At 40.1% G+C, this 26,499-nt stretch overlaps 1 protein-coding gene across 2 annotated transcripts in view; it reads left to right on the forward strand.

The window, feature by feature from the left end:
• The window catches only part of FBN2 (fibrillin 2), a 289,154-nt gene extending 263,878 nt beyond the window's left edge, over positions 1-25,276 (forward strand). The window contains exons 56-65 of one of the 2 annotated variants that reach the window (XM_089677738.1): positions 2,027-2,152; positions 5,339-5,545; positions 6,063-6,188; positions 10,212-10,334; positions 11,664-11,780; positions 17,606-17,731; positions 18,009-18,128; positions 19,461-19,689; positions 20,736-20,907; positions 21,935-25,276. In XM_089677738.1, coding sequence (XP_089533864.1) covers positions 2,027-2,152; positions 5,339-5,545; positions 6,063-6,188; positions 10,212-10,334; positions 11,664-11,780; positions 17,606-17,731; positions 18,009-18,128; positions 19,461-19,689; positions 20,736-20,907; positions 21,935-22,321 — 1,733 coding nt within the window. In that variant the 3' untranslated portion in view covers positions 22,322-25,276. The remainder of the gene's footprint in view (positions 1-2,026; positions 2,153-5,338; positions 5,546-6,062; positions 6,189-10,211; positions 10,335-11,663; positions 11,781-17,605; positions 17,732-18,008; positions 18,129-19,460; positions 19,690-20,735; positions 20,908-21,934) is intronic. The other variant, XM_089677742.1, reaches the window with a different exon arrangement.
• Positions 25,277-26,499: the final 1,223 nt, after the last annotated feature.

Here is a 26,499-nt window from a genome sequence, read left to right on the forward strand (position 1 = left end):
AGTGGAACATGTAACATGTTCCCACAGCTGCAGCCGCTGCCTGATTCCCCCCCCCCCCCCACAAGCTTTCAGTTTTTTAAAAAATTGCGGCCGTACGGGGCACCTCCCACACATCCGCATCATTCATTCACAGTGTTCTGTGAATGAATGAACTGCAAGTCCTGACAGGCTTTGCAGTTGTCGACTTGTAGTTCTCAATGAACTACCACAGCGCTGTTGAGCGCTGTGGTAGTTCATTGAGCCTTCCTGTCAGACTGTATCTGCTTGCCTGTATGGGATGTATGGGCAAGCAGATAGACTGACAGTTTGCAGGAGTCTTGCATGGCACCAGCGATCTGCTGATCACTGGTGCAATGCTGTCCAGGCTCCAAAAAGAAAAAAAATAGTAAGTGCACATTTTTTTACCTGCTAAAAAAATGGGCATTTATTTATTTTAAAGTGAATTTATCTTTTAAGTCATTCTGTAGGCCAAAAGGGAAAGAGGACTGGGCAGGACTGACAGCACTGCTCAGGATTTCAATGTAAACAGGGCTCTGAGTCAGCTTAAACAGGAAGTTAGGTGTACACTTTAATTCTGACAGTTCCACGTGTATTTTTCTGTAATTGAAGCATTTTTAGGGATAACATAGATGTACTGAATAAATATATATATATATATATATATATATATATATATATATTTTCTTTTTACCCAGACATACACTCTTAAGTGCATGTTCACTTAGCTTAGTAACTAATGTACAGTAAATCTGTGTAAGTTTGCACAAGAATCTTTTTCTAAATTTACCCTTGCACCTAAAACAGAACTTCACCTAAAATCAGAAGCTCCTCCTCCTCCATCCCTCCTCTGCCACTAGGAGTGGGTGCCTAGTTTTGTCAGCTACCTGTTCTGATCATCTAGGCAATCTGAGCTGAAGTTTGAACACAACCATCCCCCCGAAACCTCCTAGGACAGGACACAGGAGGCTGTAGACCCATAGGCATGCGAAATGAGACGCTGGCTATGAGCTAGTAGGAAGTCACAACTGGCATCTTATACTCAAGATGGCAGCGCTGAGGGCCCAAAGACCAGCAAAGTACCAGCCCGGGTGAGGACAGCACTGGATCCCTGGGCTGGTAGGTTTCTCTTTATTAAAAGTTAGCAGCTACAGTATTACTGCTGACTTTTACATTTTTTAAAAAATGACTGCAGATCTTCTTTATTTAGGAATTTAAAATCTAAGTGCAGCCAAGATTTAAAACACAAAATTCAGTACAAGGGACATCATTTCAGTCAGCAGGGTGTGACCCTTGTGCTGATGCCTATTTTGAAATCCTCCTCTGTCCATGTCCTAAGCCCCCCAAATGAGAGTTAATAGAAGCTGTATTATGGCTCTATGAATGGCAGAAAGGACAGGCATAGTTGTAATCTTCTAGTGTGATGGGGGTTAAAAAAGAACTATGCCAGCCTATTGCACGCAATAATGCCATTCACAGACATAATACAGTTTCTATTAACACATGTATGGAGGCATGGTGGGGAGGTGTGGGATGTCACAAGGGACACATCCTACTGTAAGTTATGTCCCTTGTGCTGATTTTTGTGCTTTTTTTCTTTTTATTTTGGCTTCCGGCTTAACATAGTTTCACCTCATTTACTAGGCCTAGTAAATTAACTGCTATGTTTCTAAATGTCTCACAAAGCTAGTCATGCACTGCTTGTAGAAACTAATCATTAACATAGATGAAAAGGGAAAAGAAGTTATGTTCTCTTCTACATTGAAAATCCATTTATTGTGTTTATTGTGTTCAAATAAATATTGTTTTAAGGTTTTCATAGTTTAGGCGTGATCTGCCCACTTGTTTTTCAAGTGAAAAAAAAATGGGAAAACCATGGATGACCTCAGCCACTTATGCAATAACTTATAATGTGCAACTACACGGAGTGGTTTAGAGCCTTAACCATATGTACACAAGTTTTTGTGGTTCTTGTGGTAACACAGCCACTTTTATCCATCTTTTGCAATTTCCCATTGGTTTGATACAGATGAAAATGAATGTCGTAGCAAACCTGGTATCTGTGAGAATGGTCGCTGTGTCAACACTATTGGGAGCTACCGCTGTGACTGTAATGAAGGGTTTCAGACATCTGTCACTGGAATTGAATGTCTTGGTGAGTAATCAGAAAACAAATGCTCTAATATTAGTGCATAGGCAATATAGGATTATGAATCATGAAAAAAATTACATCAACTGCTCAGGGTTCATTCTCAGCAAGTCACTGATATTACTTATTTAGTAAATATGTATATTAAAGTGTATGCACAGCCATTTTTTTCTACATACAGTAGGAAAGAGTGTCCTGCTGGGGAGATTTCTCTTTACTTTCTGTCCTTGAGATGCAACAGGATATTTGACAAAATCTCCCTTGAAATAGAATTTCAGCCTAAACCTAATTGTTCTTAAATATTATCCTCCCCTGCTGAATAACCTGTGTAAGGAAGATGCATATACTTACCTATTTTCAGTCCACTCTGGTCTGGTCATGTGATCCTCTGAATCAACCAGAGATGGCTCCATGAAAAAGGAGAGACCACATGGCAATGATTGGGAAAGTCTGGAGTGGTTATGTCACCCTTAGGCTCCTATAGCCCATCTGTTTTCAGCGCTCCCTCCTCTACCCTACAGCCACCACTGTCTGACACAGGGGAGCCATGTTAAGAAGGGGGAGGAGCATTTATAATACTAGTAAGTGTATCCCGCAATTTTACTTTGATAGGTGATAAGTGATGGGAATTATCTTCCTTGTTACAAGAATAGGTGTCCCCAGTAGAAGATTCCCTTACCTCTAGATCTGGTGACAACTGTCAAAATGTTTGATTTTCCTTCACTTTCTGTATTCAGTTTGTCAATACGAAAAACACAGACAGCAATAAAAACCTGGCAATGAACAGTAAACCAGCATATCAAGAAAATAAGTTACACCAGTGTTTCAGGAACACTATAGCCTCTTCCTTGCTTCCTGCCTGACAAATTAATTTGCTGTAAAATAAATATGCTATACCTTTCATTTTTTAGATTAAATCAGTATTTAATTAGCAATAAATTTGCTCCCTGGTATACTAGTTATGTAATGGATGCAGCCTGTAGCTAATGTAATTAAAGAAAAACTTTTGTCTGAGTATACCATTGAAGCTCTAACAACTCTTCCAGGTTTAGTAGCCCTTTGTTTCAGTTCAATTACATGTGTACAGGAGGTCACACTTACTGTAACACGTTCTGCTCAGTGTTTAGGTCAAATGCCCAGGTATTGTGCAGGCACCTTAGCCTTTCTACAAAGCGAAAATGCATACTGAAATCTATTCTATTCCTGTCTTACTTGTTCATAACTTTGTTTCCCTTGTTATGCAAAAGGCATGACCGTTATATTTTCCAGGATTCATAGAAATCAGACTGTAATTTTCTCACTGAGCATCACAACAATAGCCTCTTTAAAGCATGGCTTGGCATGGAATCAAACCAAATGATCACTTAAAGTTGCGTAATATTTTTGAGATGACATACAAGTCATGCTGTGGTACAGTAATGTGGACTTAAATTAAAGGTTATACATTATAAACAAACCAAGGAGCATTTTACTACATAAAATGTAATTGAACTTTCCATTTTATCATGTAGGATTTTCAGCATTGTCCTTCTTAAGAGCATGCACTTCTTACTCTAATTCTAAAATAATGACTCTGAAAGCACAGGTTGGGGAATTCAATAAAGTGTTAACAACACTATTGTGGTGGTACTGTAGATCCCTTTAAAATGAATAATTCAGGCAAGTGTTTGCACCAGTTTTGGTACCGTTACCAGCATGGGTGACAAATTCAGCTTGTTATACCTACAGGCACTTTAAATCAGAGTTAAGGCCCCCCTCCCAAAAATTCAAAAGTTAGCAGCTACAAATACTGTAGCTGCTGACTTTTAAAATTAGGGCACTTATCTTTTCAGGAATCCCGCGGTGACCTCACCCCAAGCCAATTCTTCAGTCAGCTATCGGGTGCTGCTGCCACCATCTTGATTAAGGGAAGCCGGCAATTAAGCCTTTTGCTTCACAGCCAGCCTCCTAATGGGCATGTGCAAAGCACGTTGCATTTTGCGAATGGGCCGCAGTCTTCTGGGACCTGTGAAGTGTCCCAGAGGGCTCTGGGGAGAAGGAGGGGGGCTGAACTTCCAGCTCAGTTCACCATGTCAAACTGAGCCAGAAGTGGATACAGGTATCTGACCAGCTACACGCTCCCCCCTCCCCCCAAAAGATGCCAAATGTGGCATTGGGGGAGGAGGCAGATAAGCAGAGCTTCCACTTTTGAATGAAACTCTGCTTTAAAAACCTGTTGCTGCAGCAGTGAGTGATTCTTAAAGGATTACTGCCAATGGGCAGATTAGGAAACTGGTGCTATTTAAGACCATCTCTGAGCTGGCATACAGAGGTATGTCAGTACTCAGAGTGGGGCATGTCTGTGCTTGGCATGTGCAGTATGTGACAGCCTTCCAGACAGTGCTGGATTCCTGCCCCAATTCAACTGTCAGCTGGGAGATTCCCTTATCAAAAGCTAAATGTAAACAAAGGTACTGGGGATAGTGGTGATGTTATTACTCAAATATGGAACTGCCCATATTTGGGAAATTACTTCAGTCACTGAGTCATTGATGGTGCGGATTCGAAAGCCACTATTGGACTGAATAGAGGCTATGGATCCACCTGATCTCTTAGGTCCCTATTAGGCTCCACCCACCCCACTATAAAATTCCTGTGACAGGAAATATTACACATGCCACATTTCCAATTTTTCGGCAGAAAAAAAATAGAATGGCTTTACCTAACTCGAAATAAAATTCAGTGTTACTTGTGGTTGATACTTTTCAATCAAACTAAAAGCAACCACCAAAAAGAGCTTCCAATGCATCATTTTACATAAAACATTTTCTTTGGACAGAGCATTAAGGCACAGTTAGCAGCAAGACTACTTCAGTTGTACTTGTAAACTTTAGGATATACAGCCTGCTGGTTAGTTTGCATTTAAGAAATATAGCTTGGATACATACATTTTGTAATTGGCATAGCAGCAGTAGTTGGACTGTGAAACACTTGTTTGTTGGGGATCACCACAGGCTTTGTAACTAGTGAGTAAAATGGTTAGGTGTGATGGGAGGCCTTTGAGGAGCAAACTTACAGTTCTGACATTTGCAAGAGAAATTGATCTGTATACAAGTAATTGCAGGCAATTGTGAACAACATGGTGGTGCATGAGAGAATATGATGGAAATAATAAACTTCACAGTGTAATTCCTTCATGTCTTTATGCCTCAGATACCCGCCAGGGATTTTGTTTCTCTGAAGTTCTGCAAACAATGTGTCAAATGTCATCCAGCAGTCAAAACCATGTCACTAAATCTGAATGTTGCTGCAATGGAGGTAGAGGTTGGGGCAACCAGTGTGAGATTTGCCCACTGCCAGGTACAACTCAATTTAAGAAGCTTTGCCCACATGGACCAGGATACACAACTGATGGCAGGGGTGGGTATACATTTGTATTTCTGATATTAGGAAATGTTATAACAGCTGTATTATTGGTTGAGCATAGATTGATGAAATGACAAGAGTCAAGACTGAAAGTCCATTTACAGTATTGTTGAATGTTTTAGCCTGCTAACCCCTCCCATCCTATTTTACTAAAACAGAAAAGTAAAATTAAAAAAGTAAGGAGGGTTGGACTAATATCAGCAATTTATGAGTATGCATTAAGTATGCAAAATATGTTAAGGGCAAAAAAACTTCAGATCTGTTTTATCTACACAGGACTCTGTAACTGCTGCACCTGCAAACTTGGTGTATTTTTGCTAAAATTACAGGGCCCATTGCTACTGCAAACTTAAACTGTAATCTGCTACAGTTAATCTGGCTGAAAATCCCCCCCCCCCCCCCTTCCTTAGAGTTAGAAATGATCTTGACAACAGCTAAATTTGCTGTGATAAATGGTGCAAAGCATTTCAACCTGTTGAATCCTGTTTTTTTTTCTTTTTTTTATACACAGACATAGATGAATGCAAAGTGATGCCGAACCTTTGTCAGAATGGACAATGTGTCAACAATATTGGTTCCTATAAATGCTATTGTAATCATGGCTACACAACTGACATTGGGGGTACATCTTGTGTTGGTAAGACTTTTCCACAATGCCATTCTGAGTTATCATGTCATGAAAAAACAATATTACTAGCAACATCTTTTAAAGCTGAACTCCTGCTCCTTATCTTGTCAATGTAGAAACCTTTTTTCCAGCAGCATTGGAGCTAAAGCTGTCCATAGATGGATCATTTAATTTTTGTTCAGCCAGCAGGCTGAGCTAATAAAAAAGGATTCCTCCATCCACACATTCAAGGTGGATCAAGAACCCTTTGAGAGACTGCATTCTGAGAGTGGGGACTCTCCACTGTCTCTGGACTCCCTTTGGCTGCAGCTACTGTTCAAGAAAAATTTTCTCGGCAGCCGTTCGACAGAAGTGGATCATTAGATTGACTTCTGTCAAGTAGAATTGGCTACACATGGATCGAAATTTGGCCAGTCCCTGCTGAACTGGCTGAATTTCGATCCATGCATTACCATCTTAAGATTGAAACCTGCTCTAGTGTCATGCCTCCACCCGTTTTGTACTCTTGCTCATTCACAAAATACATCTTGTAGCATAATCCCTTGCTTTGTTTTCATGCTGATAGAAGAACGGAAACAATATTTGCTTCACTGTAAAGGAAAGGCTCTAATAACACATCTACCAATATAAAAATCATGGTAGCCTACTTCCAGCTTTAAGGTTGAAATATATTTTGACTGATTTTATGAGGTCAAAACTGGAAATGTTCTACCCTAAGCTGAGACCCAATGTTGCAGAAATGTAATGCTGGTATCAATAGCAGAGAAGCCCGTGGATCTGTGCTGAATATGACCTCTAAAACTACAGGATATTTGTAAAAAAGAAGGTCCAGGATACAGGTCATCCTCTATGCAGTACTTTATGAAACAACAATATCACCTGTTTCATGACAGACAGGCAGATATCAGGTGTGAACACAAGACTATAAAGGCTTGAAAATGAAAAAAAAAATTAAAAACACAGAAAAAGATAAGTATAAAAATTGGCTTACATGGAATCCAGATATTTATTCCTTAGTGTTAGTGATGGGCTTTAACATAATGATAAGGTCGAATATATGATTGATTGATAAATATATACTGTATAATGATAATAACAAATGGTAAGGGCGTTTGGTGGGCTGTTCACCTGCCGCACCCCACAATGCACTGCGCCCGGACACTGCATTGTGATTAGCAAAAGGTCAGGTGCAATGCTTTGGCCAATATGCATGATGCATGATGCGATTACCCCTGCCTCCTTGTGATGTCATCGTTGCATTGCTGTCAGACGGCTGGGAGCCAGCGTCGAGAGCGGAGTGTTTTTTTTTTTCAGGTTGGCGGTGGTGGCTGGCATCGCTATTGATGATGCCAGCTGCCAGCCTGCCCCAAATCACCCACCCATGTTGAGGGCATGTGGCCTGGTATGGTTCAGGAGGGGGGGGGAGCTCGCTTGTCCCCCTTTCCTGAACTGCCGTGCTGCATGCTCGGATAAGGGTCTGGAAAGGATTTGGGGGGGGGGTCCCCATGCCACTTTTAAAAAAAGATTTAGCATGGGGGGTTCCCTTAAAATCCATACCAGACCCAAAGGGCTTGGTATGGATGGTAGGGGGGACCCCACGCCGTTTTTATTTAAATTTTTTAATTGTCGGACAATGCTGACAATTCTTTTGACATTCAGCTGTCAGCGGGGTATTTTTGTAGCTGAGCAGTATCGTATACTCAGATGTGGTAAGCAGGGCTGTCTTTAAGAAGGGGCAAAGGGGGCAGCTGCTCTGGGCCTAGTCATTGTTGTGGGGCCCAAAGCAGCTGCCCCATACTTGCCAACTGTACTGGTTTACATTCCCTTGTCCCTGGAAGTCTTTGTCCCAGGCTGTGTTTGATATCTCAGTGTGAAGTGCTGTGACTTTTGTTGCCCAGCGCTGTCATATTGCCATGTACAAATGACTCATGTGTGCAGACCAAGTCAGCATTCACATATAAATAACTCCGGCATTCAAATGTAAATAGCGGCTGCAATGTGACATTAATATGTAATGAAGTGGCAGAATTCATATGTACAGTATATTATGGCCCCCAAGGTTCCAGCCACCAACACATCTGCTAGTGGTCAGTGTAAATACCCCCTTATACTGGTGGCCAGTGTAGAAATGTATTGGTTATATTGGTGTAAAATCACCAATTAAATTGGATGTCAGTGTAAATGCTTCATTACATTGGTGATCAGTGCAAATTCCCCAATACATTGGTGGCCAGTGTAAATTTCTCTTTACATTGGTGGTAAGTGCAGAATTGCCCTTAAACTGGTGGTCAGTGTACACTTAATCCCCCCCAACATTGGTGATCGGTGTAGAAATGTCACCTCCCATCCGGCGCTGCCACTGATCCAGTACACCCCAAGCACTGCCATTGATCCCATCCCCCAAACACTGCCACTGATCCCATCCCCCATCAGCACTGCCACTCATCCCCTCCCCCCAAGCACTGTCATTTATCCGATCCTCCCCTCCACTGCCACTGATAGCATCCCCCCACCACTGCCACTGATCCCATCAACCCTCCCCCAGCACTGCCACTGATCACACCCTCTCCCACAGCACTTCCTTTGATCCCAGGAATCCTAGGAGTTTTCTGTCTATTGGTGGGTCCCCTAACCTTCTTAGTCCATGATGTGCAGGCAGTGAGGAGATGATGTGCTGTAACCTCTAGCAACCAATCAGTGAATAAGAATATGTAGTAACCGCTAGCAACCAGTGAGAAGTAATAATGTGCAGTAACCTCTAGCAACCAACCAATGACCAACAATGATGTGCAGTAACCTCTAGCAACCAATCAGTGAGCAGTAATGATGTGCAGTAACCTCTAGCAACCAATCAGCATGCAGAAATCAAGTGCTGTAACCTTGAGCAACTAATCAGTGAGCCATAATGTGTGCTGTAACCTCTGGTAACCAGTCAGTGAGTGGTAATGATATGCTGTAACCTCCGTCAATCAATTGCAATTGCTGCCTGATCTGCTGCAATAAACTAATTTTGAGTTTAGCTGCTATTTATTGTATGTCTCAGAGCAGATGGAGAGTGACATTGCATGGGGAGGGCCCAAAAAAATGTTGCCCAAGTTCCAATCAATATCAAAGATGGCCCTGGCAGTAAGATACCGCTCAGTAAATAGTCCCTGTTCAAAGTTTGCGGTTGAACTTTCGGTAGCTTTGAATGTTTGACCGCGAACTGAACAGGGGGGGTGTTCGGCCCATTACTACTTATAATGCAAAAAGTGTAAAACATGTTACATAAAATATGATATATGATCTATAATAAAATAATATTAGAATTAACTCTTATTGTATGGCTGCTTTATACAGTACATTACACATTAAAATAGACCTACCATTGACTCACCCTTGATATAACCTTATTATACTCCAATACAGATCACAGCTTTGGTTTGAAAACAGAACACATTACTTATCCACAGATCCCTTATCCACAGATCCCTTAAAACCAAAAAACCAACAAAACATTATCCTGAATGGTATGGAATTCATATTTGTACATAACCATTTATTCAACCAACAATTCTACATGCAGAAAAAGGCACAGCAATAGGAACATAATTTGCATCTACCTGTGTAAAGCCTACTGTGGTGTACATCACCCTGGGGAAAATTATGTGATCAAACTAAACATGATGATATCTAGCTGAATATGGTGATACTATAGTGTGAACAGAACCTAAGGCTATACAAGTAAACTGCTAAAAAACTACTAACCAATAACTTCTAAAAGTTGAAAAACAAAAAAAACCTTTTCCATGCCATGTTTTATAGAAGTCTCATCTAAGTGTATCTTCACAATCCAAGACAGTATCTGAAAATGAAAAGACAATTGGTGAAACCATGCAATAAGACTATACTGGTCTTTTTTTGGCATAAAAAGAGTAAGAGATAATGTTTACACTAATGAAAAGAACAGTTATAGGTTAACAGCGAAAACTGCAAAAATAATCTGAATGAACCACAGTGGTGATTTATTGTTAATTATTTTCTGCTTTATAGATCTTGATGAGTGTTCCCAGTCCCCCAAGCCATGTAATTTTATTTGTAAGAACACAGAAGGCAGCTTCCAGTGTTCATGTCCTCGAGGATACATTCTACAAGAGGATGGAAAGACCTGCAAAGGTAAGTCTAAAAATGTATGGGTCTAATGGAACATTCCCTTTCTTTTTTGAAAATGTATAATTATTTTAAGACAGTGACCTGTTTCAAACTTTGGGATAAGACTATATTCACATACAATATAATGTGAATTTTTTTGTATTTTGCTGAAGTCTGAACACCCATAGATTTTATAGGCCAGTGACAATGGCCACATTTGGCTGTGTATGCAGGCACTCTGTGACTATATGATGAGCCATAGTTCCTCTGAAGTTCTCAATGTCTGGGTCTAACAAACTTGGCCATGTGTTTGTGCACAATCTGACTTCCAAAACCTCAGTTTAACCCCAACAGTTAAACTTATAACTTCATAAACATGTCAGATATAGTAGCACTCATATTTCTATTCTGACAGGTTCCTTTTATTTCTCTTTAATTATATATCGACACACACTTCTCCTGCCAAAATTATTTGTTTATCACAGATGCATAAGTGACAGGAAATTATTCCAGTGACTGACAGGTAGAATGTTTTAAACAGATCCAATTCAATTATTATTATTATTACATATATTTTTATAGACACCATTAAGAATATACATAGGGCTTAAAGTAAAGCTTTGTTTTAATGTAAACTAGACAAAGTATCACCAATAATGAAATGCAATTACTTCAGAGTACTTCCATGTACTTTTTAAAAGACGTTTGGGCACTGCAATATGTAGATACCTTTCAGAAGGAAAGACAAACATTGGCATTCACACCCCACCTCCTATGCATTACTACTGATCTTAAGCCATATTGGTAGCCTTCAGGAACCATACTGAGGAATGAGAAGGGGGGGGGGGGGCAAGGAAAATATTGTTCTCAAAGTCAACATTTACAACATTGTACCTATTGGAGAGCTGGTGTTTCACTGCTCTGGGAAGCTGGTGAAAGGCACGCATAGACAATGTGATACATAAGACCCAACACCAACTTAAGACTCAATGATCTTTCACAAATGGCACAACCCCTTTAAGGATGCAGATAAATTCTAAGAAATGAATCAGTCATAACTGTAAGAAATACGGTCACTCATTTAGCAATGCTTCCTCTTTAGAAACGAACTGGCTTTTGATTCATGAGTGAAAAACTTACTCATATAGAAACTAAATTCCATAAACATTTCAATGTCTAGGCCTGTGGCCTCAAACAGGAAATAGAAAGGAAATATTTTGAATGTTCAGACGTACAATTGTAAAACATCTGCAGAAGTTTTAGACAAAAACATGCAAGCACCTGCTTTGTGGCTGAGAAAAAGAAGGTACATGTCCAAAAACTGCTTAACTGAGATTTTTTTGTTTATTCTAGATCTTGATGAATGTCAGAGCAAACAACACAACTGCCAGTTCCTCTGTGTCAACATTATTGGAAGTTTCAACTGTAAATGTCCTCCAGGCTTTACCCAGCATCATACCGCATGCATTGGTGAGCACAATGTTACACAATGTGACATCACGCAGTACTCTAGTGTAGAGTTACTACACTAATCTACTAATGTTCCGCTCTCCAAATGTAGTAATTGATATGAGAAATGCATGAAGTTACCTAGGACGTTTGTAGAGCTGGAACTGAAGTGACTGCAAATCTTAGTTGTGTCTCGTTTAAGATCCTCTGCAATGACAAAAATCCTTCTTGCTGCATCTGTCTCCTCAGAATTAGGAAAAAAAACTCTCCCTGCTTCTAACACCAAGACCTAAGGAGCCTTTCAGTTTTGCTTACTGAGCCAACATTTAATTTTAATGTCCCATCTTATGTCCTAAGCTATTCGTGAACTAGAGGATGCACCCTCCTTGGTAATAGCTGTCATCAACGTGTAACTTACAGGTCACGGTTTTAAATGTTCTAATACTCATCAAACATATGAAAAAAATGATTTCAGAAGCTTGTAATTTGAGTTTTAATTGTTGTAAGTATTAGGAATTTATTTGCATGGCTCTTAAAATGGAACCGGCACCACTACTGGCCGTGGTGGTAGGCTGCAGTGGAGCTGGTGCTCTACTCCGTGGCCGTTTGCCTCCACTGACACTGCTGCGACCCTGCTGCCTCCTGGGCAACCCGACTGTTTTGCTCGCTGCCAAGCTGGCACCCTCTTCTCCTGATGATGCGGAAGCAATAGCCTGATGACGACGAGGCTGCCAAGTGCGATCAGCCTCATCATCATCAATTAGGGTCTCCGCCTCACTACTAGCCCCCTCGGCTGCGTGTGGGTCAGGAGACAGACCTGTCTCTAGACCGGCTACCGAGCCACTCTCCTTGCCAGTACTTCTTCGCCTGGCTGCTGAAGAGGCGGATGTCTCCCCCCGTTCCTGACCGCCCTCTGTTAGCTCTTCCTCACTGTACAGTGGGGCTGAGCCCACAGCATGCGATACTTCGCTTGGTGAGGGAACACCAAAGGACAGGGGCAGGTAGAGGACACGTGATTTCAGTGGGCTTGCTCCCGGGCCATGCCAACTAACGGTTGTGTCTGACGTACCCACCGACCGTTGGCTGTAGGTGTCAGAGGTGACCTGGGAAGAGGAAGACGACCGAGCCAACCAATCAATGACGGCAGGGTTGTCGGTGGAGACACGACCACTGGATGACACCGGGAGCACTGGCCTCTGGCTGCGACTAGTGCTGCCTCGACCCCTTCCTCTGCTGCCACGTCTGCTTGCTCCTAAAACATTGCCTCCTCTGCCACTCCTCTGCGTGTTGTCTGACATACTCTTTAATTCAACGATTCTGTGTCCCTGAGTAACAATTCTGTGTCCCTCAGTAACAATTCTGTGTCTGTCCCTGAGTAACAATTCTGTGTCCCTGAGTAACAATTCTGTGTCCCTCAGTAACAATTCTGTGTCCCTCAGTAACAATTCTGTGTCTGTCCCTGAGTAACAATTCTGTGTCCCTGAGTAACAATTCTGTGTCCCTGAGTAACAATTCTGCGTCCCTCAGTAACAATTCTGCGTCCCTCAGTAACAATTCTGTGTCCCTGAGTAACAATTCTGTGTCCCTCAGTAACAATTCTGTGTCCCTCAGTAACAATTCTGTGTCATCAGTAACAATTCTGTGTCTGTCCCTGAGTAACAATTCTGTGTCCCTGAGTAACAATTCTGTGTCCCTGAGTAACAATTCTAAGTCCCTCAGTAACAATTCTGTGTCTGTCCCTGAGTAACAATTCTGTGTCCCTGAGTAACAATTCTGTGTCCCTGAGTAACAATTCTGTGTCCCTCAGTAACAATTCTGTGTCTGTCCCTGAGTAACAATTCTGTGTCCCTCAGTAACAATTCTGTGTCCCTCAGTAACAATTCTGTGTCCCTCAGTAACAATTCTGTGTCTGTCCCTGAGTAACAATTCTGTGTCCCTGAGTAACAATTCTGTGTCCCTCAGTAACAATTCTGTGTCCCTCAGTAACAATTCTGTGTCCCTCAGTAACAATTCTGTGTCTGTCCCTGAGTAACAATTCTGTGTCCCTGAATAACAATTCTGTGTCCCTGAGTAACAATTCTGTGTCCCTGAGTAACAATTCTGTGTCCCTGAGTAACAATTCTGTGTCCCTCAGTAACAATTCTGTGTCTGTCCCTGAGTAACAATTCTGTGTCCCTGAGTAACAATTCTGTGTCCCTCAGTAACAATTCTGTGTCCCTCAGTAACAATTCTGTGTCTGTCCCTGAGTAACAATTCTGTGTCCCTGAGTAACAATTCTGTGTCCCTGAGTAACAATTCTGTGTCCCTCAGTAACAATTCTGTGTCCCTCAGTAACAATTCTGTGTCTGTCCCTGAGTAACAATTCTGTGTCCCTCAGTAACAATTCTGTGTTTGTCCCTGAGTAACAATTCTGTGTCCCTGAGTAACAATTCTGTGTCCCTGAGTAACAATTCTGTGTCCCTCAGTAACAATTCTGTGTCTGTCCCTGAGTAACAATTCTGTGTCCCTGAGTAACAATTCTGTGTCCCTGAGTAACAATTCTGTGTCCCTGAGTAACAATTCTGTGTCTGTCCCTGAGTAACAATTCTGTGTCCCTCAGTAACAATTCTGTATCCCTCAGTAACAATTCTGTGTCCTTCAATAACAATTCTGTGTCTGTCCCTGAGTAACAATTCTGTGTCCCTGAGTAACAATTCTGTGTCCCTCAGTAACAATTCTGTGTCCCTCAGTAACAATTCTGTGTCCCTCAGTAACAATTCTGTGTCTGTCCCTGAGTAACAATTCTGTGTCCCTGAGTAACAGTTCTGTGTCCCTGAGTAACAATTCTGTGTCCCTGAGTAACAATTCTGTGTCCCTCAGTAACAATTCTGTGTCCCTCAGTAACAATTCTGTGTCTGTCCCTCAGTAACAATTCTGTGTCCCTGAGTAACAATTCTGTGTCCCTGAGTAACAGTTCTGTGTCCCTGAGTAACAATTCTGTGTCCCTGAGTAACAATTCTGTGTCCCTCAGTAACAATTCTGTGTCCCTCAGTAACAATTCTGTGTCTGTCCCTGAGTAACAATTCTGTGTCCCTGAGTAACAATTCTGTGTCCCTCAGTAACAATTCTGTGTCCCTCAGTAACAATTCTGTGTCCCTCAGTAACAATTCTGTGTCTGTCCCTGAGTAACAATTCTGTGTCCCTGAGTAACAGTTCTGTGTCCCTGAGTAACAATTCTGTGTCCCTGAGTAACAATTCTGTGTCCCTCAGTAACAATTCTGTGTCCCTCAGTAACAATTCTGTGTCTGTCCCTCAGTAACAATTCTGTGTCCCTGAGTAACAATTCTGTGTCCCTGAGTAACAGTTCTGTGTCCCTGAGTAACAATTCTGTGTCCCTGAGTAACAATTCTGTGTCCCTCAGTAACAATTCTGTGTCCCTCAGTAACAATTCTGTGTCTGTCCCTGAGTAACAATTCTGTGTCCCTGAGTAACAATTCTGTGTCCCTCAGTAACAATTCTGTGTCCCTGAGTAACAATTCTGTGTCCCTCAGTAACAATTCTGTGTCCCTCAGTAACAATTCTGTGTCTGTCCCTGAGTAACAATTCTGTGTCCCTCAGTAACAATTCTGTGTCCCTCAGTAACAATTCTGTGTCCCTGAGTAACAGTTCTGTGTCCCTGAGTAACAATTCTGTGTCCCTCAGTAACAATTCTGTGTCCCTCAGTAACAATTCTGTGTCCCTCAGTAACAATTCTGTGTCTGTCCCTGAGTAACAATTCTGTGTCCCTCAGTAACAATTCTGTGTCTCTCAGTAACAATTCTGTGTCTGTCCCTGAGTAACAATTCTGTGTCCCTCAGTAACAATTATGTGTCCCTGAGTAACAATTCTGTGTCTGTCCCTGAGTAACAATTCTGTGTCCCTCAGTAACAATTCTGTGTCGCTCAGTAACAATTCTGTGTCTGTCCCTGAGTAACAATTCTGTGTCCCTGAGTAACAATTATGTGTCCCTGAGTAACAATTCTGTGTCCCTCAGTAACAATTCTGTGTCCCTCAGTAACAATTCTGTGTCCCTCAGTAACAATTCTGTCTGTCCCTGAGTAACAATTCTGTGTCCCTGAGTAACAATTCTTTGTCCCTCAGTAACAATTCTGTGTCCTTCAGTAACAATTCTGTGTCTGTCCCTGAGTAACAATTCTGTGTCCCTCAGTAACAATTCTGTGTCCCTCAGTAACAATTCTGTGTCTGTCCCTGAGTAACAATTCTGTGTCCCTCAGTAACAATTATGTGTCCCTGAGTAACAATTCTGTGTCCCTGAGTAACAATCCTGTGTCCCTCAGTAACAATTCTGTGTCCCTCAGTAACATTTCTGTGTCTGTCCCTGAGTAACAATTCTGTGTCCCTGAGTAACAATTCTGTGTCCCTCAGTAACAATTCTGTGTCCCTCAGTAACAATTCTGTGTCCCTCAGTAACAATTCTGTGTCTGTCCCTGAGTAACAATTCTGTGTCCCCGAGTAACAATTCTGTGTCCCTGAGTAACAATTCTGTGTCCCTCAGTAACAATTCTGTGTCTGTCCCTGAGTAACAATTCTGTGTCTGTCCCTGAGTAACAATTCTGTGTCCCTAAGTAACGGTTCTGTGTCCCTAAGTAACGGTTCTGTGTCCCTAAGTAACGATTGTGTGTCCCTAAGTAACGGTTCTGTGTCCCTAAGTAACGGTTCTGTGTCCCTAAGTAACGGTTCTGTGTCCCTAAGTAACGGTTCTGTGTCCCTAAGTAACGATTCTGTGGCCCTAACTCTGTCCCTCAATACAGACAGGTGGTCTGTCTCTCTTGAATGACTGGAGGCTAATGGAGAATTCTAAAATGGCCGCAATTTATAGCTCGACCATTACACAGTGCTGGCTGGCTGGCTGCTGATTGGCTAATGCGATCACATGTCATGAATGAATGCATTATGGGTCAGCGCGCCTTGTCTGCGCGCCTTCCCACAGATCCCCGCTCCGTCGCCGCACATGTCGCCGCCATTTTTGGAAAAATTTCGATTCGCGCATCCGAAGTCTGCTAATTTTCGGATTCGGCGCGAATTTTTCCTAATATTCGAAACGAATTCCACTTCGCCAAGTTCGATTCGCTCATCTCTAGCCAGATTACTAAACAAATCCACCTGTCACAATGGCTCATTTCATTTTGACCTTTTTGCATCTATCCAACTATATGCTTTACTTTCTGCACTCACTGTTACAAAAAAAATGTGTGACTGGCCATAAACTCAGTTAAAAAAAATGAGGTAGGTGGAGAAATCGCCCCCTCCACCAGGACAATGTATTTTGACAGCGGTACCTGTCACACTGATCAGTGACTCAAGCTGATTGGCTGCAGCTGCTAATCGTCAGAACATTTTCTGACACGTCCCTTTGATAGAATTTTATTCAATAATTACATTCCGGATGCATACCAGATACGTGTTTGCTTACAGTTCACACCACACTCCATTCCGGTGCGGTTTTGATGCAGTTTTCTATGTTCCAGTACAGTTCTGTGCAGAAAAAATGCAGCATGTTCTGCTTTTTTTTTCTGCACTGGAAACTGACTGAAACTGACTGCACTGGTGTGAACTAGGGCCACTGGAATACATAGAAAGCACTGTTCATGCATTTTTGATGCAGAAAAAAAATGCACTGGACTGCATCTAATGTGAACTAGCCCTCAAAGAAATTAGATATTTAGAAATGTTGTAGTTTAACTAAATAAGCCATTTTACCCATATGTTTATTGTTATGACTTGCTTTTATTATTTTTTTTAAACATTATAGATATAAATCAGTTCCTGTATAAGAATATACTTCATATATTGCATTTCTTTTGTAGACAATAATGAATGTACACAGCCCAATTTATGTGGTTCTAGAGGAGAATGCCAAAATTCACCTGGCAGCTTCGCATGTCAGTGCCAAAGAGGATATTCCTTGGATTCAACTGGCTTAAACTGTGATGGTATGTTTCCCATACAGGGTACCTTAGCTTTCTGTAGCCATGCCCTGCCTGTCCTGTCTTGCCTCATCCTCATCCTGAACCCTGATTTGGCTTGCTGGCTTGTTCTGACCTAGCTCTCCTTCCTTAGTCATGCCTACCTTGCTTTCTCGTTCATAGGGCTGCAGGTAAATAAACTAACATGGAACTGGGGTAGTATATCAAACATAAATGTGAAACAAGATGCACCTTTGAGATAAATGATTGACATTATCCCCTTTATCGTCCCTAATTTGCATAGATGTTGATGAATGCGATGGAAATCATAGATGCCAACATGGATGCCAAAATATTGTTGGTAGCTATCGATGTAGCTGCCCACAGGGTTATGTACAACACTACCAATGGAACCAGTGTGTTGGTAAGAACTTAGCATATATGAATTTGTGACTGTCCTGTATGCATACACAACATAAACATACACATAGCTGCCCTAGGCATTATTAACACTGCTCTGCTTTTATCATGTAATTATTTATTTATTTTAAACTAAGGCTATTGTGGGAATCTTGCTGTCTGCTTTATAGTCACAACTATTTCTGAACTATATAGAACAACACTCAAGAGAAAGGAGAGATGGTTTCATGTTTCCTGACCTATACTGAATCTAATAGCCAGTATCCTCTGCTCACATTTACTTACAGTTCTCTGATTTTAGAATCAAATATCCAGATTGGACCAAACTGAAAAACTGAATAAGAAAAAAATCAATATGTTGGGTGTTGCTCTCTTTTCCTGCTCACACAGGCATTAGCCCATGAGTGCCTTTTACAGTAAACACATCTTGGGTAGTAGCCTAACCACCATCCGGTCTGCAGAAAATTACTAAACTAAATGAAATCTGTGTTTTTGCCTAATCTTTCCGTGTCCACACTAATGTCACAATGTCAAATTAGGTTAATTATTTAATTTGTTTTAAATAATGTATTCCCTCTCTCCTGGCACACAGCAGTGCAGAGAGCTCCCAGCTTCATGCAGCTTTTTGCTATGGAGGTAAAGATTTAAATATAGAGTTCTGTAACTACTGTTTACATGCCAATGACAGTGGTCATTTAAAAAATAAAAGTGGTTTCTGCATTGTTTTAGTGTCCTACAACACTGTAAGCTTGCATCAAGTGACTCATCATGCCATGTCTCTTACCATAATTTCTTCAAGCACTACAGCCCATGTAAACCTTTTGACACTTCTGATGTCTGTGTTCACCCATTGGGCTCAATTGCTTCATCCACAGATCCTCACATCACTGCTGTACCCTTTAGGGACCTAGGGATTAGAAAGTGGAAGCACAGTTTGTTGCGGTGAATATCAGTATCCAAATCTTCATTAAGAGTGAAACATCAAAGAGGCTTACAGTGGCTGCAGTGCTGGAATGGAGCGATGGCAGAAAACAAGGGCTGCCAGAGTGTTGAGTATAAAAAAAAATTATTTTGCAGGGACAATTTTTTCTTTTTTTTTTTTTTTTGTAAAACGCAAACGTTTTTTATTAAGTAAATGCCTGCCTATGCCATGCTTATGTATTTGAAATGCTAGGCAGTGCTCTCTTTTAATTACTTTATGGACAACTTTGACCTAGATCATTGGTGATCAACACCAGACCCAGTTTCCATATTCAGTTTGAACATAAACCACATTATACACTAAATCTTTAAAATGAAGACTCTCATAAATGTCCTCATATTTTTTTTCTCACAGATGAAAATGAGTGTGCCACACAAAACACATGTGGTTCTGCTTCATGTTACAACACACTTGGCAGCTACAAATGTGCTTGTCCACCTGGATTTGCTTTTGACCAGTTTTCAGCTTCCTGTCAGGACGTGAATGAATGCACTTCAAAGAATCCTTGTAATTACGGTTGCTCCAACACTGATGGAGGCTACCTCTGTGGATGCCCCCCTGGATACTACCGAGCTGGGCAAGGGTAAGGGCTTATTCAATGGATTATGGCTCCAAAAATGTTCTAATTTCACCTCAGCCTTAGGAACATTGCCTCTAGGCAGTCCTAGCCAAATTAGATTGACCCTGATCCACTGCAGTATTTTCACTGTTTATGATTGTTTTCCTTTTTAGCAAAATCTTATTATTTCCAATAGACAAATATTTACTGGCAAAAAAAAAAAAAAGGATTCCTCTAGATCGGAGTAGTGAAAGCAGAAGTCTATAAATAGAGTGAATTGTGACTTGAAGGATAAGTGCCTAATGAGCTGCGAAAAAGTGGCAGGATTACATGTATATTTACTGCTCTGCCAAAAAAATGTGGGTTTTATGGTATTATATCATATATTTAAAATTGACCTTTAGAATAAAGTCAAGTTCCATGTATTTTTTGGATTTTTAAAGCATTCATTAAAAGTACCACCTTTGTTAGGTGGCCCTTTTTATTATAGCTAAATCCAGGCAAAATATAATCAAACAACTCTGCACTATCTTCAAATAATATAAAGTTGCCAAATGCTGCAGCTCACCAATTAATGCTAAATTGTCCCCTAGAAATATTAAAATATAAACCAGCCCAACAATCCATTATCTTAGTTCCAGATAACACAAATTAAGCATAAACAAAATTTATAATCTCCACACAGCCTTAATTATCACCATTAGTGATTGTGTACATAAAAAACAGTATTACATTCCGAAATATGTCAAAATGTCCATAGACAAATATTTTTTTTCTTCAGACTCCCATTTATGTAAAACTTCAAACACCAAAAAAGTGTCTACCACCTGTGTTATTTTAAAATTCATCATTAATGTTAAATGAATGCAATGGCATTTTTCAAATTAATGTAATATTATATATGTGTGTAAATCATACCAGATATACATTGTAGTATATCTGCTATAATTGGAAAGTAAACTAAATCTAGTATTTGTCTCCTTTTTCTCCAAAGTCAAATCACATGCCACAAATATATTTATGCATGTAATAGGTCAATGTAAAAATAAATTGATGTTCTATTTTTGCAGGCATTGTGTGTCCAGCATGGGATTCAACAGAGGCCAGTATCTATCTGCTGCTAGAGATGAAAGTGAAGAGAATGCTCTATCCCCAGAAACATGCTATGAATGTAAGATCAATGGCTACCCAAAGAAATCTGGAAGGGCTAAGAGAAGTTCTAATGATACACAACCTCTAATGGTAAGATAATAACTTGATATCTACTTCCACAAATGTTCTTGTGGCATAAATCTTAGTTTAACTGGATTTTACTTCCCAGTATTTAGAAATGTTTCACAGCGATCTACAGGTTATAAATATGATATAATCTCCAGGGATAAAATCTGGTGCAACTCTGCATAGAAACCAATCAGCTTCCAGATTGTATTGCCAAAGCTTAATTGAACAAGCTGAAGTTTGAAGCTTGCACAGCTGTACCAGATTCCAGTGCTTCAGTTTTAAGCCCCGTGCACATGATAAGAATATTGGACGAATGATCACCTGTTTTTTTTCTCCTGCTAGTCTCACATCAAAAGTGAAAAGGTTACTAAAGATATGAAAATTCTCCTATGAAAGAAAAGAATTTCGAAAGTAATGTCATGTATTGTATTTGTATTGTATTTTCAGACGACTATTGTACTGATTAAATGAAAATCGTACGATCTGATATCGTACGAGAAAAAAGTTTGCACCTGTCCCTTCGGATATTATCGTACGAATTGTCGTGATCAGCTCTCGAAAGCTGTGCACTAACGATCCGATTATCGGACGATCGGTCCTCGTGCAAAAATTTTCGTACGATTTTCTTATAGTGTGTACGGGGCATTAGTAAATCAACCCCATACAGTCTTTGCTGTAATGTGACAAGGTGACCAAAGTAATGCTACAAATCCAGGCACACCAGTGTGCAGATAGTATTTGTGTATATTGATATCTATGCGGTGGCTACAGCCACAGTTTGCAATTATTATTAATATTATTATTATACAGTATTTATATAGCGCCAACAGGTTTGCTCAGCGCTGTACATTATAGTGGGGGACAGTACATGAGACAATACAGTAACAAAACAATACACGAGGGGTTCGAGGGCCCTGCTCTTTCGAGCTTACAATCAAGAAATGGGTCCGATTAAAGTAAAAATTATTTAAACATTAAAGTCAATGCCTCTTCAGGTATAACACCTAATTATACCATTTGCACATTTCTTGCCCAATTTTAATTTTAGAATTCACTTACACAGGATGAAGAGATAAGTCTGAAGAGTCTGGATATAGAGGAGCCATTGAAGATTAAGATAAACATCTCTGAATTCAATACACAGAACCACATCCTGGAAATTGTTCCAGCAATCCAACCTCTTACCAACCATGTACGCTATGTTATATCTCAAGGCAATAATACCATCTTCCGTATAAACCAAAGGGATGGACTTAGTTACCTCCATGCGACTCATAAGAATATCCAGCCAGGAACTTACACACTGGGTATAATCAGCATTCCTCTGTATAAGAAAAGTGACTTCATTAAACTGGAAGAGAAACATGAAGACAACTACCTCCTAGGAGAGCTGGGGGAGACTCTAAGAATGAGACTACAGATAAACATCTCTTAAACTAAAGAGCACATTCAAACTCAGAGCAGAACAACCACATTTGGTCCTTTATTTATCCAACTGAGCATGTGTTCATATTGAAAGCTTTAAGGAGGAAGTGACTGATTTTAATGGACCACTCTCTTTTTTGTCTCACGCCTGCACAGTGACTGTTTCAGGAAAAATAATGTAGAAGTGGTAATGTGTTACATTTCTTTTTGTTTTATGAAACTGCCAGCTTTGGATATAGTAATTTAAATATATTGTAGCCTCAAATAATGAAACTTGCACAACTGTAAAGAAATTATATATACAGATAAATCCCAAGTTATTGTGTTAGTTGTTTTTGTAATAATTGTTTCCACAAACTATTCTCATTGGTAAATTAATTTCTATAATAATACACAACTCTCCACAAAATGTGGAGCAGCTTTAGGGCATATTCACAGACGCTCAGACGCTTTAGATTTAGAGCAGTTTGTTTATCTCTTTGTACTAGCACTGAGCTGCATAAAGGCATCCTACATAAGTAAATAAATACACATTAGCTGTATGGACTCACTGTATGGACCCACGCATCTGGGGTTGACAGGTACCCAGGACATGCACCTGTCGCTGCTTACCTGTTAAAGCTATGCAGTTGAGTCCCTGTAAACCAACTACTCTACACACTGTACAGGGCTGAGTGCCCATGTGAATGAGCCCTTAAACCTCTACAGCTGTAATGGTCTATGTAATGGTCTATGGCCCCATTTTACAAACTCTGTAAAACTCCTATTTTTTTCAGACGGTCTTTAACCAAAGTAAGGCAGGGTTAAAGCCCCTATAAAGCTATTTGTTTGTTGGAAAAGCAACAGGAAAAGGGAGGAAATCCCTCCAAAGTGACCACAATTCCCATCTTAGAGAACTGGCATAAGAATAGGTTTCTCCTTTAGAGGGTTTTCTCAAACTTCTTTCATTGATGACAATTTCATCTCATTCTCTGTCTTTGTGGCAGTGGTCATTAGGAAAAATAGATTGGAGAACCTCCACTGAGGAGACCGTAATAAAAACTTTACAAAGGGCCTAACCTTTCCATACTTTATCCAAAAATAAAAAAAAATGCCTTTATATACACTTTAATACAAGAGTGCTCAAATCTATTTACTCCGGGCATTAGTGTCAGTATAGTATTTTAGGACCCCAAATGTCAGCTTGCCATTGTCTTGGGGCAAAACAGAAACTTATTAAATAAAAAATCTGAATACCCCAAATGCCCCCAGTTTGTCCACCAATGGGTTAACATAGTTAAGCCCATTTATTTACCGTGGAACCCTTCTTAATGTCCCAAATAAAATAACTTTATACTTAGGGCTCAACATGATTTGAATTTTCAAAAGCTTTAACATAACCAATACCCTAGCATTGCAAAATGTAACACAACAGGGATTGCTAAAATATAATGCACATATTAATCATAATGCTTGATCGTGACATACTTATGGCACAGTAACTTGGGATATACTGTATATATTTGTTTAGAAACAGCTTTTAAGCTTACCAAAAAGGTTAGTTATGATTGAAAATTATTGTTATCAGTTATCTGAGTATTTCTATAAAATCTGGCTCAGAGTTCTGTAACATAAATTTAAGAAATGTATTAATACAGTAAAAAAGATGCCTGGGTAAACCCTGATTGGTTTGTTTGAAGTATTAGACCCAACCAATCAAAACTAAGTATGGTTTTATAATCTACCACATTCATCAATATTAGTTTTGCCGTTTGTAAGTATTTGGAGGTATTTTGCTATAGTGTCCAGTAAACTGTAAATGTGTATTTATTTGCTACAGTAATATATGACATGCATTATGAAATGTAATTTAAATGAGCATAGAGCCTTGTTTGTTTGTTATTTTACTTTGTTGTAATTGAGCCATTTTGTTCTATTCATTTGTGAATAGGTAAGCTCTGAACTGCTGTGGTTCTTTTAAATTCACACAAATTCATTTTTAATGTGAATACATTGGTCAAGTCATGCGCACATTCAAAGATCCGTTATAGTCTAAATACAGTTAACAAAAACATGCCATGAGCAATGTCAAAGAGAGCTAAGAGCCGCATGTAGCTCACGAGCTACTGGTTGGGGACCACTGCTGTTGATCTATCCTATTTTTTTTTTCATTTTGCCCTTTCAACTATTTGATAGAGATTTTTTTCTGATCAGTTGGAAGAGGTCAGGTGCTCATTTAATGGAAGTTCATAACATCAAACACTGGACCTTTTCATTAGCTTTATAATAGATAATTGACGCAAATTATGCTCTTCATCTGCTGTAGCAAAATACCGTGAATGCTTCATGTTTTCTGTGGCATACCATTTTTCAAAGTACTGTACTTTTCTCCCATGTGCCTTGTAATATACTATTGAAAATGGTGCTTTGTAAATGATTTACTGTAGGCAGCTCCATTATGAGGTTATGCTTCATAACCATCCAGAAAGTCAGTAAATAGTGCAATTGCTATTGGCTGTAATATTTGACATAGACAGTAAATCATATCTTCCATCAGTTCAGTTTAAAAATTAAGACACTATTTCACCCCATCTTGATCTGCCCATACACTTTCCATACACTACATCTCGGGATAAACATTACTGTCAACAAGCCCCACCTTCACAACATTTGTCTGTTATTTTGGTTACTCACCATAAGTCTAGTTTACAATTACATATTATTCAAACTTACTGGATTCGTACAAATTGTGTGCTAAAATGGTTTCCCTATACAACTGGTTCCAAAGAACAGTCATCCAGAACAAAGTGAAAATCCAGCAAAAATATATCACAGAACCAATTTTAAATATACCAAATATAACTTTAAAGAACAAATCAAATCATTATTCAAAGTTAACAAGGGCAAAGCTGTTGGTTTGTTTTAAAATTCCATGTGTATCTGGTTGACATCTGTTTTCTTACAATAAAATATATTTTTGGGGTAAGTTACTGTGTTTTTTAATGTATGCACCACAAATTTAATTCTTCTGTATATTCTGTAGATCCTAAACATCCTCTACTTTCTAGCTGAATTGTTAAGTCATACTTTCAGTGGTAGTGAGTGATAAACAGAGACAAGTAGCCAAGCATAGGTGATTTATTTTACTAAGCCTTAAATTAAATAAATCATCATATTTGGCAATTTACAACTCTATACTGAATGGAGGTGCGTATCCCTACCGACCAATAAGCCAATTAGTTAATTTAAAATATAACCTTTTTTAGGATTTTTGTAAAAATGTATGTATTAAACTGTATTCAATTCAAACCTGAAAGACTGGGATGCACTGCGCAACAATCTCATAACTAAATCCATTACAATTATTAGTTTATTATCTTATCCCTTACATCCAAATAATTACCAGCACCAAGCCGATCATGATTTCGTACCATCTTTGGATGAAGTGGCAAGAACAATGTGGTTTGATCATATACCTATCAGGTAAAGATGCATACACTCTCTGTCAGGGCTCCCAGGTATGACCAGAGGTGTGTGACTGATGCAGGGAAACGCAGACTTCAGATATGTGATAAACAATACAATTTATTAACACTAACCATACAAACATAAACGCAGTGCAATACTAAACATAATACAGTGCAAACAAACCAAACCACCCACAGATAACAGTACATACAAGCAAGCGTCGTCAGGCAGGCCGGGTCAATATCAATTGGGCAGGTAGGTACAGGGGGAGCAAGCAGAGAATGGTCGGGGTCACAGGCCAGGTTCAGCAGGTAGCAAGCAGCGTAGTACAGAGGGTCAGGCAGAGGGATGGTCAGGGTCACAAGCCAGAGATCAAAACAGGTAACAAGCAGCGTAGTACAGAGGGTCAGGCAGAGGGACAGAAACAGGATGCAGGACAGATACAGGGCCCAGGACAAACACAACACCAAGGCAGAGTCTGTGGGTCTGGCCATCCCTTAAATACCCTAGCATCATCAGTTCCAGGTGTTAGCTGGCTGAAAGGTTGAGTCTCTGATTGCTGGGAGCACCCGCTGGCCAGCCCTGGTACTGCAGATCAAAAGGCAGGCGAGTCCCACCATTGCTGGCCAGTCCATTCCTAACAGTACCCCCCCCCCCCAAGGAGCAGCCTCAGGACGCTCCAAACAGTCCTAGCTGGGCAAAATGTTCCACCGCCCGGGTCTGGTAACTGGCGGGATATCA

This window comes from Staurois parvus, unplaced genomic scaffold (genome assembly GCF_062004578.1).
Source record: "Staurois parvus isolate SC_StPar_1 unplaced genomic scaffold, SC_StPar_1.0 ptg000014l, whole genome shotgun sequence".
NCBI lineage: Eukaryota > Metazoa > Chordata > Amphibia > Anura > Ranidae > Staurois > Staurois parvus.